The following is a 17,193-nucleotide window of genomic DNA, read 5'->3' on the forward strand; positions in this document are numbered from 1 at the left end:
GAAGCAACTGGAAGCTGTTTTAACGGCACAGCAAAGCTTTTTCACAAGAGTCCGTGAGTCAAATGAAAATGCCACAAAGGCAAGCTACGAAGTGGCAACGCTGATTGCAAAGCACTGCAAACCTTTCGCTGAGGGTGAATTTATTAAAGACTGTGTAATGAAAATGGTTGAGAAAATTTGTCCCGCGAAGAAGCAAGAGTTTGCCAATATTTGCCTGGCTCGTAATACTGTGGTACGGAGAATTGAAGACGTTTCATTAGATATTAAGAGACAGTTAGAGGCAAAAGGAACTGAGTTTGACTTTTTCTCGTTAGCGTGCGATGAAAGCACGGATGCGTCCGACACCGCTCAGTTACTGATCTTTTTAAGAGGAGTGGACAATGACATGAACGTGAGTGAAGAGCTTCTGGACCTCCAGAGTTTGAAGGGCCAAACAAGAGGAACGGATTTATTTGTTTCTGTTTGTTCCACCGTAGATGACATGAAACTACAGTGGAATAAAGTCACCAGGATTATTACGGACGGCGCACCTGCCATGGCTGGCGAACGGAGTGGATTATCAAGCCTTGTCTGTAACAAAGTCAGCGAAGAAGGAGGCAGCGCTATTAAACTCCACTGTATTATTCATCAAGAAGTTCTCTGTGCCAAATATATGAAATATGATAATGTTATGAAACCGGTGATAAAGACTATTAATTATATTCGCTCCAAAGCGCTGTGCCACCGCCAGTTTCAACAGTTTCTTCTCGACATCCAGGCTGAATACGGAGATGTTTTGTATCACACCGACGTAAGGTGGCTCAGTCGGGGGTCTGCGCTGCAGCGCTTCTTCTCTCTCAGGGAGGAAATTGGACAATTCTTGACTAAAAAGGGACAACCCATGCCACAATTAAATGATCCTGTTTGGCTGGCTGATTTGGGATTTTTAGTTGACATAACGCGACATCTGAATGCGCTGAACACAAGCCTTCAAGGGCAAAATGCAGTGGTAAGCCAACTGTATTCACACATCAAAGCCTTTCGGACCAAGCTGCTACTTTTCCAAAGACACCTGTCACAGGCGCAGCCCAATACCGCACATTTCCCGTCGCTGCTGGAAATTGTGACCAGTTTCCCACAGATCAATATCAGTGCGCAAATGACAAAGTATGCAGCAGATATCTCATCTCTGGTTGAGGAGTTTCAGCAGCGCTTTCGGGACTTTGCAGCTATTGAAAAGGAGATCACGCTTTTTTCCTCTCCTTTCTCCGTGGACCCTGATGACGCTCCAGACCACCTGCAACTGGAGCTCATTGAGCTGCAGTGTGACGCCGAGCATCGCAGTCGGCACCAACAGCTCCCTCTTGTCAACTTCTACCGCCAGCTGGATGAAGGCAGGTTCCAACCAATTCGGACATTTGCTAAGAAAATGCTGAGCTTGTTTGGCTCCACATACATGTGCGAGAAGACATTCTCCGTTATGAACATTAACAAGAGCCGCATGAGGACGAGACTGAGTGACTCTCACCTGCGTGACGTCTTGCGCATCAAAACCACAGCTCTTGAGCCAGACATGGACTACATACTGCAGTCAAGATCCCAGTATCACCCTTCACATTAGTGCAGGCAAGACCTTTGTTAAGTCCTCTGAGTTGAATAAATTCTTAAATCTCAGTTAATTAATTTTTTTGTGATGGTCAAAATCACAGTTTGAATATGCAGTGATCATTGTTTTGTTTTCAGCACTTTTCCTACAGTGAGCATATCTTCTTCTTCTTCTTTTCCTTTCGGTTTGTCCCGTTAGGGGTCGCCACAGCGTGTCATCTTTTGCCATCTTAGCCTATCTCCTGCATCTTCCTCTCTAACCTCAACTGCCCTCATGTCTTCCCTCACCACATCCATAAACCTTCTCTTTGGTCTTCCTCTCGCTCTTTTGCCTGGGAGCGCCATCCTCAGCATCCTTCTACCAATATACTCACTCTCTCGCCTCTGAACATGTCCAAACCATCGAAGTCTGCTCTCTCGAATCTTGTCTCCAAAACATCCAGCTTTGGCCGTCCCTCGAATGAGCTCATTTCTAATCCTATCCAACCTGGTCACTCCGAGCGAGAACCTCAACATCTTCATTTCTGCCACCTCCAGTTCAGCTTCCTGTTGTTTCTTCAGTGCCACCGTCTCTAATCCGTACATCATGGCCGGCCTCACCACTGTTTTGTAAACTTTGCCCTTCATCCTAGCAGACACTCTTCTGTCACATAACACACCAGACACCTTTCGCCAGCTGTTCCAACCTGCTTGGACCCGTTTCTTCACTTCCTGACAACACTCTTCATTGCTCTGTATTGTTGACCCCAAGTATTTGAAGTCGTCCACCCTCGCTATCTCTTCTCCCTGTAGCCTCACTCTTCCCCCTCTACTTTTCTCATTTACGCACATATATTCTGTTTTACTTCGGCTAATCTTCATTCCTCTCCTTTCCAGTGCATGTCTCCATCTTTCCAATTGTTCCTCTGCATGCTCCCTGCTTTCACTGCATATGACAATATCATCTGCGAACATCATGGTCCAAGGGGATTCCAGTCTAACCTCATCTGTCAGCCTATCCATTACCACTGCAAACAGGAAGGGGCTCAGAGCTGATCCCTGATGCAGTCCCACCTCCACCTTAAATTCCTCTGTCACACCTAAGGCACACCTCACCATTGTTCTGCTACCATCATACATGTCCTGTACTATTTTAACATACTTCTCTGCCACACCAGACTTACGCATGCAGTACCACAGTTCCTCTCTTGGTACTCTGTCATAGGCTTTCTCTAGATCCACAAAGACACAATGTAGCTCCTTCTGACCTTCTCTGTACTTTTCCACGAGCATCCTCAAGGCAAATAATGCATCTGTGGTACTCTTTCTAGGCATGAAACCATACTGTTGCTCGCAGATACTTACTTCTGTCCTGAGTCTAGCCTCCACTACTCTTTCCATAACTTCATTGTGTGGCTCATCAACTTTATTCCTCTATAGTTCCCACAGCTCTGAACATCCCCTTTGTTCTTAAAAATGGGAACTAGAACACTTTTCCTCCATTCTTCAGGCATCTTTTCGCCCGCTAGTATTCTGTTGAATAAGTTGGTCAAAAACTCCACAGCCATCTCTCCAAATTGCTTCCATACCTCTACCGGTATGTCATCAGGACCAACTGCCTTTCCATTTTTCATCCTTTGTAGTGCCTTTCTGACTTCCCCCTTAGTAATCATTGCCACTTCCTGGTCCTTCACTCTTGCCTCTTCAACTCTTCCTTCTCTCTCATTTTCTTCATTCATCAACTTCTCAAAGTATTCTTTCCATCTATTTAGTACACTACCGGCACCAGTCAACACATTTCCATCTCTATCCTTAATCACCCTTACCTGCTGCACATCCTTCCCATCTCTATCCCTCTGTCTGGCCAACCTGTAGAGATCCTTTTCTCCTTCTTTCGTGTCCAACCTGGTGTACATGTCTTCATATGCCTCTTGTTGAGCCTTTGCCACCTCTACCTTTGCCCTACGTCGCATCTCGATGTACTCCTTTCGCCTCTCCTCAGTCCTCTCAGTATCCCACTTCTTCTTCGCTAATCTCTTTCCTTGTATGACTCCCTGTATTTTGGGGTTCCACCACCAAGTCTCCTTCTCCCCTTTCCTACCAGATGACACACCAAGTACTCTCCTGCCTGTCTCTCTGATCACCTTGGCTGTCGTCGTCCAGTCTTCCGGGAGCTTCGGTTGTCCATCGAGAGCCTGTCTCACCTCTTTCCGGAAGGCCGCACAACATTCTTCCTTTCTCAGCTTCCACCACATGGTTCTCTGCTCTACCTTTGTCTTCTTAATCTTCCTACCCACCACCAGAATCATCCTACATACTACCATCCTATGCTGTCGAGCTACACTCTCCCCTACCACTACTTTACAGTCAGTAACCTCCTTCAGATTACATCGTCTGCACAAAATATAATCTACCTGCGTGGTTCTACCTCCGCTCTTGTAGGTCACTATATGTTCCTCCCTCTTCTGGAAATAAGTGTTCACTACAGCCATCTCCATCCTTTTTGCAAAGTCCACCACCATCTGCCCTTCAAAGTTCCTTTCATGGATGCCGTACTTACCCATCACTTCTTCATCGCCCCTGTTTCCTTTACCAATATGTCCATTACAATCTGCACCAATCACAACTCTCTCGCTGTCTGGGATGCTCAGAACTACTTCATCTAGTTCCTTCCAGAATTTCTCTTTCAATACAGTGAGCATATAATAGTGAATAATATGTAATGTTTCACATGAACTTAGATATCCTTTATAGTTTTCTTAATTTTTTGTGGTTTGTGATTTCGGTAAAAACCTAAATGTAAAAAAAAATGTAAAAGTAAAAGTATGCCATTTGTAATTAAATTTAAAAAAATCCCAAAAAGTTAATTTGTATTTAATGTTAATGGTTCAAAGAATATCAGGCTAAATAGTCGGCCCCCCACACATTTTCACCTTACCAAATCTGGCCCTCTTTGCAAAAAGTTTGGACACCCCTGCTTTAAAATAACCCCTACTCCATTTCTCTTCCCATCTACTCCGTGGTAGAATAATTTAAACCCTGCTCCCAAACTTCTAGCCTAACTACCTTTCCACCTGCTCTCTTGGATGCACAGAATATCAACCTTTCTCCTAATCATCATGTCAACCAACTCCTGTGCTAGGGTTGCTACAGTGTGTCATCTTTATCCATCCAGGGTTCATACTCAGTCTGACCAAAAAAATATAAGGGCTTTTTAGGGGCATTCTTAGGGGCTGAGACGAAAAATTTAGGGCTGACACGGAAAAAATTTAGGGCCATTGTGGAAAATCAATAGTAATGAAAAAAGACTCACCCAATGGTGCCATCAACCGTTCTTGGTTCATCAAATGTTCCAGTACCTCAGTACCTGTGACAGTGATTACCTGTCGCCCCTTGTGGTAGTTCTCATTGATATGACCATTGTCAACGTATTCACATAACAGTATACAGAAAAACAGATTCTAACTACAATTGCAACTATATACACAAATGTCTTCTACTGATGTCTGTTTCAGCACCCCTACTCTAGCTCCTTGAGCCTACCCAGTGCCTCCTCTATTTGTTGCTGCAGAGGTGCCAAAGTGGCTCTCTTGTCCTTTGCTCTGCCTCTGAGTGCATTGGGCTCGGTGATAAACCTCAGATTCCTCTTTTCTTCTGCCTCCTCACACAGCCTGTCAGCCTTCTCAATAAGCGTTGATATGTCAGTCTCTATTCTGGCTTTTTTGGCTTTGAGGCAGTAGAGATGAAAAGTGGGCAGCGATGCCAAATGTAGCCAGGTACGAAGTCTTCCTTTCCCCACAGTGGTAGTTTTTAGCAATGTCACTGTCTGGGAACATGACTGCAAACACTTTAGAATTATTTTCACAAGATTTGTTCCTGTAATGGCTGCAGATCACTTTTAAAGTTCACACGATCTCTGCCTTTAATGAGTCCGTCTTCGTGTATTGAACTACGTTCATAAAGCCTGACTTCTGGCTGGACAACTGTAGGTGCGCATTAGGGATCGCAACCGGCTACAAATAACCGATTATAACCGGTTTTCCTTTTTTTTTTTAAAAAAAAAAAACGAAACCGTAATCAGACTTTCGAAATCGGTTAAAATTTCCAATCATTTCTTCCGGTTCCGTTGTTGAAGAACATTCAGTTAAATCAAAGAAACATCAATCATGGCATCGAGGAAACGCTACAAAGTATGGGAGTAAACTTGTTTTATTGGCAGAGATCAAAACACTACTCGCATAACGGGGGAGAACTCTGTGAACTCGTCACTCCGGAAGAGCAACAACAACTCGAGGTCCCGCGGGTGAATTATGTAAACACCACTATGGTACCGGTTTTTTGCTACAGCTGTTCGGTTAAAACCGGTTATGAAAGTAAGCGTTTTTTTGCGATCCCTAGTGCGCATGCATTGCTCGTACCACTGCCTGAAGTTGATGCTTCACTATCTTGATATTTTAGAAACAGATTCATACCAACGGAAGATGAGAGAGAGTCTTCGCCAAATCAACGTGTCTCCTGTTTTTCCGGTGCGACTCCAGCGCTTTGACGCCCATCTTTTCAAGCTGGTAACTCTGCTTGCACAGATGGCAGTAAAACATGTGCCGATCTTTTGTATCTCGACGAACCAGCTCCCAAACTCCTTACTTCTTGAAAAATGCACTTCCCCGTGATACAAGTTGGATCGATGAAAGAACTACGCTACGTCGTAACGAAGATGAAGTGAAATGCCTACTCACGGAAACAAACAATGGAATATTGACAAGATCGCGTTGACAATTTCCGGCTGATTTGGATGCCAGACGGATCGCTATTTTTTTTTTAAATAAAAGATTAATTTATTTTTTAGGGAGAATTTTGGCGGTAGAGGTCCTCCCATTGATTTTTTTTAATTTAAGGCCTTTTTAGGGGCTTGACTGGTTTTCGCGGATTTTAAGGACTTTTAGGAGCCCCTAAATGCACCTTCGAAAATTTAGGGGTTTTTAGGGACTTTAGGGCCGCGTGCGAACCCTACCATCTAAGCCGATCTCCTGCATCTTCCTCTTGAACACCAACTCCCCTCATGTCTTCCCTCACAACATCCATCAACCTTCTCTTTGGTCTTCCTTTCCACCCTTTTGCCTGGCAGCTCCATTATCAGCACCCTTCTTCCAAAATAGTCACTCTTGCCTCTAGACAGCAGAAACCTTCCGCCAGCTGTTCTATCCCGCTTGTACCAGTTTCTTCACTTCCTTACCTCACTTACCATTGCTCTGGATTGTTGACCCCAAGTATTTGAAGTAATCCACCCTATCCATCTCTTCTCCCTGGAGCCTCACTCTTCACCCTCCACCCCTTTCATTTACGCACATATATTCTGATTTACTACAGGTAATCTTCATTCCTCTCCTTTCCACTGCATGCCTCCATCTTTGTTCTTCCTCCACCTGATCCCTGCTTTTACTGCAGATCACAATGTCATCTGCGAACATCATCGCCCAAGGGGATTCTAGTCTAACCTCATCTGTCAGCCTATCCATTACCACAGCAAAGACGAAGGGGCTCAGACCTGATCCCTAATGCAGTCCTACCTCGACCTTAAATTCTTCTGTCACACCTAAAACGCACCTCATCACTGTTCTGCTTCCCTCATACATGTCCTGTACTATTCTGACATATTTCTCCATCAAACCAGACTTACACATAGCTAAATGCTGCTTCACCATGTTTGCATTGGAGTTTTCCTTCGGCTTGTGCCAATTGGGGTCACCACAGCAAGTCATAAATTTTCCATGTCAGCCTATCCCCTATATTTTCCTCTCTAACAGCAACTCAGCTCATGTCTTCCCTCACAACATCCATTAAGCTTTTCTTTGGTCTTCCTCTCGCTTTTTTGCCTGACAGCTGCATACTCTACCAATACTCTTCCCCCTCTACCCTTCTCATTCTTGCACATATATTGTGTTTTACTTTGGCCAAACTTCATTCCTGTCCTTTCCAGTGCATGTCTGGTTCTGCTGGCCTCATATATCCTGTACTATTATAACATGTTTCATGCATCCACACCAGACTTACGCATGATGAACCACAGCTCCTCTCTTGGTACTCTGTCATGGACTTTCTCTAGATCCACAAAAACACAATGTACAACCTTCCGGCCGTCACTGTACTTTTCCACGAGAATCCTCAAGGCAAATAATGCATCTGTGGTACTCTTTCTCGGTATGAAACCATACTGTTGCTTGCAGATACTTACTTCTGTCCTGAGTCAAGCATCTACTACTCTTTCCCACAACATCATTCATTTTTCCCCTGTAGTTCCCACAGCTCTCCAAATTGCCTTTGTTCTTAAAATGGAAACTCGCACACTTTTCCTCCATTCTTTAGGCATATTCTTGCCTGTTGGAATTCTATTGAATATGTTGGTCAAAAAACTCCACAGCTACCTCTCCAAATTGCTTCTTTAGCTACAGGCATGTCATCAGGACCAAATGCCTTTTCATATTTCATCCTCTTCAGTGCCTTTCTACCTTCCGCCTTACTCATCATTGCCACTTCCCGCTCCTTCACACTTGCCTCTTCTACTCTTCATTGTCTCTCATTTTATTCATTCATCAACTTTTCAGTATTCTGTACATCTTTAGTACACTACCGGGACCAGTCAACACATTTCCATCTCTATCTTTAATCACCCTTACCTGCTCCACATCCTTCCCATCTCTATTCCTCTCTTTGGCCAACTTGTCGAGATCCTTTTCTCCTTCTTTCGTGTCTAAACTGGTGTACATGTTTGTCATATGCCTCTTGCTTTCTTACCAGAAGACACACCAAGTACTCTCCTGCTTGTTTCTCTGATCACCTTGGCTGTAGTAGTCAAGTTTTCTGGGAGGTCCTCCTGTCCATCGAGAGGGTGTCTCACCTCCTTCCAAAAGGCCGGACAACATTCTTCCTTTCTCAGCTTCCATCACATGGTTTTCTGCTCTACCTTTGTCTTCTTAGTCTTCCTACCCACCACCAGAGTCATCCTACACACCACCACCCCATGTTGTCAAGCTACACTCTCCCCTACCAGTACTTTACAGTCAGTAACCTCTTTCAGATTACACCATCTGGCTAAAATATAATCCACCTGTGTGCTTCTACCGCCGCTCAAATTTGTTGACGCCGGATGCCCTTCCTGACGAAAACCCCTTTTGGGGAGTGGAGGCCCCAATGGGATGCAAATGTACGACCCCTGTTTACCAAACCAACTCTCTAAACACTGAGCTATGGGCCCTCCTTTGTTACTCTCTAGTCATCTCTCTTAATTCCGATTATTTAATATGGGTCGAGGAGTCATTATTATTTCCTGGGTGATTTTTTTGGGCAGGGTTAAAAAAAATTAATTATTTAGGGGGCTTGAACCTCCCAAAAATAGGCCTGACGATGCCCCCCAACTGCTCCATACCACCTTAATTAACTGGTGTTCACATTATATATGATAATGTATAATTTATAATCTCTCAGTACTTTATGAACCAAAACTACACAACAATTCATGTAAAAATTATGACTTCAACTGAATTTAATTTGTTAAACGACTATGACTGAAACTAAGACTTTTTAGTCGAAATACTGACAACCCCTTTAAACTTCGCTCGTTAAGGACACGTCACACTCGAGTGAGCATCCCAACGAACGAGTAACTCAGACGTTAACAACACGATTTAGATGACATGACCTACGCTCTATGCTCACTTTCATTTACGTGAAATATAAACCAACCATATGACATTAAAAGCAGTCCAACCGCAACATGTGCCCGCTCAAACAATATGTGATAAACAAACGAAATTCAATCGATGGTGTGCTCAGCTAGCCCCAACAAACGAGCTAACCCAGTCTTACCTTTGACTTGGAGCAGGCCACGGAGCGCAATGCTCCGAAAAAGATGGGCACCAGTGCCATAAGCACCAGACTGCCGTACGCCAAAGCCGTACCCTCCGGCGTGGCTACGAATTTGGCGGTAACATTGAGCGCCTCTGTCCCGTTGGGTTCAGTGCTGTTCACTGCGTCCAGGACTGCAGCGGCGGGCTCTGGGGCCGAGCTGAGAGCTTTTTCCACCTCAGACATTTCTCGCCGAGGATAGCGGTTGTTTAGGCAGGGGTGCGAGTGGCGAGTGTACGGAAAGCAGGTCGACTGTCGAAGGAAGAAGCCGGACTCGCATGCGTGTCATTCGTGAACGAGAGGCCAGTCAGCCGGTCGCCTCTAGTACACAGCTAAAGCCACGTTTCTTAAAGCAAAGATCCACTATCGGAGCAGACCTCTTTCCCTTGAAACTGCCCGATAATACGACAACAATGTCACATGGCCCAAAAAGGAATTCCAACAACCTTAAATTTCGAGAGATAAGAAACGGGTTATTTTTTTCGACTGGCTGTTTTTTTTCCCAAGCAACTTAGAAAAGCGTAGAACAACACTGCTGAGTTGCAACATAAGTTTTAATTATTTTTTTAGAGCACATCAACAACAAATAAACCTTATATCCACGTCTTAAAAAAGCAGCATTATTTTTTACTACCATCATCTTGATTTTCCCCGTCCGCTTCTAAGCCTTGAGACTATGATGAGATAAATTAATGCTGTTTCGGTAAAGTAAACAAATATCTTTTATCTAAACAGTTTTATTTCCACGTTTTAGCACCTAGTGGGGTAGTGAGATATATTTTATGTAGGTATAAGTTTATGATGGCCACTTTGTTACTGCATCCATTGTTTATACTCTTGACAACTTTTTAGAACATCTTATAGGACATCTCTTATGATTGGAAAATTGAATAAACTGAAAAAACGAACAAACATAGATTCACGAGTTGGTCTCCTGGTCTTTCCGTTTTAGACCCATCTTATTCTCCGACATGGCAGACAATTGCCGACCACACTTTTGAAAACTGTTCAATTACAGTGTTGGAGGGTCATTAAAGGAAGTATGTTTATTTTGTTGTGTTCAAACTTAGTCATGGGCGTATTTAATTCATAAAATGGTTCACAGTATTTGACCACATACTAAGGGTAAGATTAAAGTAAAAAAATATAAAGTCTTGAAAACAAAAGTAATTTATGGAATTTATGAATGAAGCCCGGCAACAAAGAACCAACCATGACACACAAAATCTATAAAATAAAATAATTGTCCACCAAGCCAAAATAGACGATCTCTGCTCAGAGGCCTTTCGGGGAGGAACCGTTGAAGCCTCAGATGTGAAACTGTAAATACGCGTCTCCTTTGAGCTAGGTGTCTGCGGAACAATAAACGAGCGAGGTCAAGGTCGTACACCAGGTCTGTGGACAACAAGAAAATCAAAAGTACAAGGATGCCAACAAATTCTGCTACATACAGTTCCACACAAAACTGTACAACAGCAGTGAAATAATCGTTCGCAGTCAAAAATGTATATATTTTTGGGGAGCTTTAAAAATGACGCAGGATATGAAATGTATTGATATCACACGCTTTGGTGTTGACAAAAAAAATTAATTAAGCAAACTTCGTTAAAAATTGTTGAGAATTGAGTACAACTATATATATATATATATATATATATATATATATATATATATATATATATTACAACTAAATTTCAATGTCATTCCAATGCCTTTGTTGAGAACGTTGACATTGCCAACATAGGCGTCACTTGCCAGACTGTGTGGATGGGCCCCAGTCGTTCAATCATCTTTAAAGGAGGACTTTGTCCAAAATTTCTTTGTACATTAGCCTTCTAATCTAAAGCAATAGTATTATTAAATATATTTTGGACATTAATTGAAAAAAAAATGAAGAGTTAAATTCAAGAATTTTTTTATTTTTATTTTAAATCAACAGGCATGGTGGATCAGCGAGTAAAGCATTGGCCTCACAGTTCTGAGGTCCCGGGTTCAATCCTGGACCCGCCTGTGTGGAGTTTGCAAGTACCCCGGTGTACCTCGCCTCCTGCGCGTTGACAGCTAGGATAGGCTCCACCACACCCCGTGGCCCTTGTGAGGATGAACGGCGAAGAAAATTGATGGGATTTTTTTAAAATTTACGCAATGTCTGGATATGTGCTAACTTTCAAAGCTAAACCCAAAAGAAACGTCAATGACCCCGCCCCATGATGTCACCTGGGCTTAGCACCTGCTTGTTCAGTGTGTCATAAGGAGTCTACTTCTGGACTCATGTGTCTTAGTGCTGAACAACATGGCAGAGCCGTTAACCTTTTTTTACTGTTACAAATTTATTTTCGAATGTCCCGGAACACATCAGAAAGGGTTTAAACTCCTATAACTTCAACCAGGTGAATAGTGTGAAGACAATAATTCCAATCTTAAATAATAGATTTGCCCCTGCTACATGTTTTCAGCTCTAATAAAAAATTGGGACTTGTCTTGTTTTTGTCAGTTTTTGTGGTAGTGGCTTAGTCTTTAGTGTACGCTGCATAAATGATTACCTTTCAGCATGATTCTTACATAATGCATTGATAACATAAACAGAGTTAGTAGGATGAAGTACAAATAAAAGGCAATTAATTTATATGCAACCAATTCAATACTGTGGTATCTGTATATGTGCTAGAGGTCATGAGTGACCGTACATTTCTAATTATTCATATTTGTCTTGAACCTATTCAGCTCTGCCTACAGGAAAAATCGCATCACTGCAAGCAACACTGGTCAAGTATTGGCTGCAGTTGTTGGACGCAACTCTAACCCTCCCTCACTCTGTAAAACTTTGCATGGACAATACAATATTAAAGAAGGAATCAAGGTTAAAGACTGAAACCATTTTTATTTTCGCTAAACTCTATTAAATGTACTGTATGATGAATCCAAATAGAGTTTAACTTTTTTTTTTTTTACATAACTGTTTTCACGCCAAATGTTTTAGAAGATTTGCAAAAATGTCACTCTGGATATGTGTTCAAAAATCACATGCTGAATATATGTATGTACCACTTCCATTATTTTAAATTGTTCTTTATTTGTGGAATCACACCTGATACTATAAACCCCCGAATTTTAGATAACATTCTGTTGTCAGTTTTACACAATATACAAAAATCATTAAATATATTTTACAGAGCTTTCATTACAGATGAATTTGTTGACATAAGGTAAAAAGAAATCTTTGAATCCAGTAAATCTACATTGTTTGTCCTCCATGAAATTAGCATTTATACAAGTATAGGAAGTATTTCTGGATTCACAATAGATCGTCACAACAAAAAATAAAACTCGTCGACATTAATCCACCCATCATGATATACATGAATTAACCCAGGCACAAAGGGGGGCAGCCACTTTTACCATGGACCTATACAGATAAAAACCTTGTGTTACCGGGCAGCTCTTGTCTTCTTCATGGGCTATCCTGCCAGAAGACACACGTCTCGTGTGCGGCAGATACCGAGACAAGACCCGGACGACTGTATTGCACATTCATTTGTAATTTACTGTTAACTTTGTCTAATCATTGGTCATACCTTCCTCGATCAGCGAACACACAGGGTCCAAACTCGCAAATCCCTACAATTTGGTGACCCCGATCGTAAGTTGAGGGAGGAAGGCGAGTGTTGGCCGTCGACAGATGAGATAAAGAGCGATATATGAGAAACACAGGAGTTTAATAGGATTAAGTCGAGGGTGGTCGTCTGTACTTCTGACTTCTCCAGGTCGCAACCAAAACCAAAAGGTAAGTAGGTGTCTGTTACTGTCAAATTCTGCATATTGAACTGCCAAAATTTGAGAAGTCAATGGTATCAGATTGTTCATGCCTCATATGGTTATTGAGGATAAGAGATAAAGAGAATAAGCGAATAAGAGATAAAGAGAAGTTGTATATCCCATCGTAGCTGACGTATATTGTAGACGTACAATTGCACTGTGAGGTTTACCTGTTACACCTAAGGGGGATGGGATCCCTTAAAAACAGAGGGTTTGCTGCCGTTTTGAGCCTGGGACGTCGCAAGGTGGCGTACGAAAAAAACGAATAGTATAGGCTAATTTGTTGGCCGATATGAATTCGGTTGGGTTTAGTCAAAGAAGAGTGACCACTAAATTATATTAATAATCGTGGATGGTGAATTTGATCATGAATGTGCTGAATATAATCCGACTAAAGATGAAATGCACATTGAAATTGAGTGGCAAATGATGCCTAATGTTGACAAAAAAAACAAGATAAAGAAAGGAAGTGCGCATTGAAAAAAACTCAAAACCACAATTTGGGTAAAAGTCGCGATTGGGACAAACTGACAATGAACTCATAGGAAATTGACAGATTATTAGATTATTATATATTATGCATTATATTATGGCACAGGAACAAACCTTGTTTTAATGGTAGACATTAACAGACTAACCACATTACGGCGGGAACTCACTAACCCCGGAATTGCGGCAACAAAAACAATCCGTGTGGAACCCCACAACCCAACTCGAAGTCCCGCAGGTGAATTATGTCAACACAATATATTATATTATGGCAGCATGGTGGCCCAGCTGGTAAAGCGTTCGCCTCACAGCTCTGAGGTCCCGAGTTCAATCCCAGATCTGCTTGTGTGGAGTTTCCATGCTTTCCCCGTGCCTGCGTGGGTTTCCTACCACATCCCAAAAACAGGCAACATTAGTTGGACACTCAAGGTTGCCCCTAGGTGTGATTGAGAGTACGACTGGTGTCTGTCTCTATGTGCCCTGTGATTAGCTGGCAACCAGTTCTGGTGTACCCCACCTCCTGCCCGTTGACAGCTGGGATTGGCTCCAGCACTCCCCGCAACCCTTGTAAGGATAAGCAGTAAAGAAAATTGATGGATATCTGATATTATTATATTATATAAGAAGCAAACAAAACGCGACAAAGTCGAAAACTTCTTTTTTTTCCTCATGCTTTTTAGAATATATCCAATTTTTATCATATTACTTGCACTGTATGCGGTTTTAATTGTCTTTGTCATTTTTATTGTTTTTATCCCATTTTATACAATTTTTCTCTGTTTTCAAATGCCTTTAATCATGTCAAGCACATTGAGTTACCTCGTCTATGAAATGCACTATACAAATAAATTTGCATTGCTTTGCTTTACAATGATGCCGACAGAGGCTCCAGCAGGTCCAATATACGAGTCGTTTGATTTTAAAGATGTTGATTGTCTTTCTCGCTTGTCTCGTCTCTCTTCTGGTGCACAGTTGTCTAGTTTTGTGGAAACTTTACAGGGGTATACACTCTGCATGACAGACTGGAGACAAGCAGCATCTAGATCATGAACAAAGAGAAATCGAGACAACTGCAGGTATGCTTAACGAACCCAGTGGAACCATATTGAGAGCACACTTCGCATGTCTGGCCGCAGCTATCAGAGAGGTTCCCCACTCCTGTTACAGCCCCACCCACTTCTTTCCCCGATGTTAAACGACCCATTGACCACTTGGATAAGTGCACTAAACTTTGGACTAAATCGACTGGACGTCACCCTGGAGAGTCTGGTTAGGAGAAGGCTATGTTCAATACTGGGATTCTGGCAGGTCTCCCTGAACCAGTACAGACAACTCTTAAAGCTGACCCTAATCTTCTGTCCAGAGATGACCCAAGACACTTAGTGCATCACCTCAAAATGTATTTAAGCCAACAACAGGGTGAGAATAATGAAATTACTAAACTATAAAAACAACTTCTTAAATTACAAGTAGCACGGGGTAAGACGTAAAGGTCCAAAACCACACCAGACGTAATTTTTTGGCAGGCACAACCACCTACACAGGCAGGTGGGTTCCGGGGTAAGAGCTGGGGTGGATACGCAGGAAGGCGTGTAGGTGGCCGGGGGAGAGTGCAACAACAATGTGATGAAGGATGTTTTGGTTGTGGTTCTCTTGATCACTGGATTAAAGACTGTCTTACAGCTCCTCCATCGCAAGGTCCAATGCGAGGGCGTGGTGGCTGGTCCAACAACTGAGGGGGCAAAGGCAGAGGCAAAAATGGCAGCATTGGCGGCCCACCTTTGCAGCAGGATGGAGAGCAGCAGGTAGGACAGTACCACTAGAGGTGCCCGGGAAGCCAGGGTCCGGCGACGCAGGTGCCATGATCCCGATCTCTGTTGCAGGGCAAAAAGTGAACACTCTCGTTGACACAGGGGCAACATGCTCCTCACTCAACATCTCGCTCCCGGACACTTTATTGTCACAACACACTGTGCAATTGATGGGCTTCTCAGGGACTCAATAGGCCCCGCAATGGACTCAACCCCTACCGACAAGCTTGGCTGGACAGACCTTCCACCATTTGTTTATAATGCCGGCAGCTGACACCGTCTTCCACTCTGGACAATGGCTTATGAACACCTTTGAGTGAACCAACTCCAACTGTGGACAACTATTAGGGCAGACTTGAACCATAAACACCGCTCAAACCTGGTCTCAGACATCAATTTCTGTTGTGGAATCCCTGGTTAAACACTCTTGGGGCTTACCTACCTCCACTCGATCCATACCATTGCACACTACATTACGACCCCAACCACGATCTAGTATACATTGAAAAGTTTACATGCATACATGCATACAAAGTGATGCTTGGGACATTACATCCACACATATATACGCAGCAAGAGAGGGTGTAGCGGCATCCTGCTCTCTTACACCAGATCAAATGACATGGTTCAAAATGCAGGAAGAGTCAGTACCCCACATTTTACTCGCTCCGTCTCCAGGACACGAGGCCCGGCAGCTGGGACCTATGGGGAAACGACTGACTCAAATGACTGACTGGGAGGCCACACCACTCTCTGACGTACAGATCTCCAAAACTGCAGATGAATACTGCATAAACGTTCCTGACGCACATCCGACAACTAGTATCACCATATTAGAACACGAGACCCTAACTAGAAAACACGGACGTGACTACTCTGACTATGACAACGCTGAGTCAATGTTAAATGAACTGTCTAAATTAGCTTGGTCCTCTGGACCCTTTGATTTTGGACATTGTACTAAGACACCAGACATTAAAATTACTGTCTTTCCAGGATATCATATTAACAGAATTCAATATCCCTGGCCTGCGGCTGCTAACCAGGGGATGGAGGACACTCTCACTGGCCTGTGGAATTCTGGAGTCCTGGAAACATCCACCTCCTCGTGGTGTACACCACTCAGGCCAGTTTTAAAAAGCAGATGGTAACAATTATCGTATGGCGTATGATTTGAGAGCTCTTATTTATGTAACGAGAACAACATTGTTAGCTGTACCAGACCTCCACAGAATGTTGTCTACCATCACCCCTGATTTGAAATACTTCACAGTGATTGATTTGCCAAATGCATTCTTCTGTGTCCCACCCACACCCGAGTGTAGACACTTGTTTGCATTCAGATATCAGGGACACAATTTGCAATACACCAAGCTGCGACAAGGCTTCAAAAATTCACCTGGAATTTTTAATAGTAAGTTTCTTTCGGCTTGTCCCTTTCGGGGTCGCCACAGCGTGTCATCTCAGATGAACGCACATATGTTTGGCACAATTTTTACGCCGGATGCCCTTCCTGACGCAACCCTTCTCAGGGAGTGGAGGCCCCAGTGGGATACGAACCCACAACCCCTGGTTTATCAAACCAGTGCTCTAACCACTGAGCTACGGGGCC

General features: G+C 43.1%; 1 protein-coding gene, 1 long non-coding RNA gene and 1 other non-coding gene across 12 annotated transcripts in view; 1 reads left to right on the forward strand and 2 right to left on the reverse strand.

The window, feature by feature from the left end:
- Positions 1-9,900, reverse strand: part of hm13 (histocompatibility (minor) 13) — a 78,973-nt gene extending 69,073 nt beyond the window's left edge. For 4 of the 10 annotated variants that reach the window (XM_061806530.1, XM_061806508.1, XM_061806529.1 and 1 more), the window contains exon 1: positions 9,427-9,897. In XM_061806530.1, coding sequence (XP_061662514.1) covers positions 9,427-9,651 — 225 coding nt within the window. In that variant the 5' untranslated portion in view covers positions 9,652-9,897. Of the gene's footprint in view, positions 1-9,426 lie in introns of all 10 variants that reach the window. The other 6 variants (XM_061806560.1, XM_061806569.1, XM_061806578.1 and 3 more) reach the window with 5 other exon arrangements.
- Positions 1-12,169, forward strand: part of LOC133493338 (uncharacterized) — a 64,097-nt gene extending 51,928 nt beyond the window's left edge. Inside the window, exon 3 of the long non-coding RNA XR_009792941.1 lies at positions 11,405-12,169. This is a non-coding gene — a long non-coding RNA (uncharacterized LOC133493338). The remainder of the gene's footprint in view (positions 1-11,404) is intronic.
- A 4,951-nt stretch (positions 12,170-17,120) lies between these two features.
- trnai-gau (transfer RNA isoleucine (anticodon GAU)) lies at positions 17,121-17,193 on the reverse strand. Its single transcript has one exon. It is a non-coding gene; the product is annotated as a tRNA-Ile (tRNA).

Source organism: Syngnathoides biaculeatus, chromosome 2 (assembly GCF_019802595.1).
Source record: "Syngnathoides biaculeatus isolate LvHL_M chromosome 2, ASM1980259v1, whole genome shotgun sequence".
Lineage (NCBI taxonomy): Eukaryota > Metazoa > Chordata > Actinopteri > Syngnathiformes > Syngnathidae > Syngnathoides > Syngnathoides biaculeatus.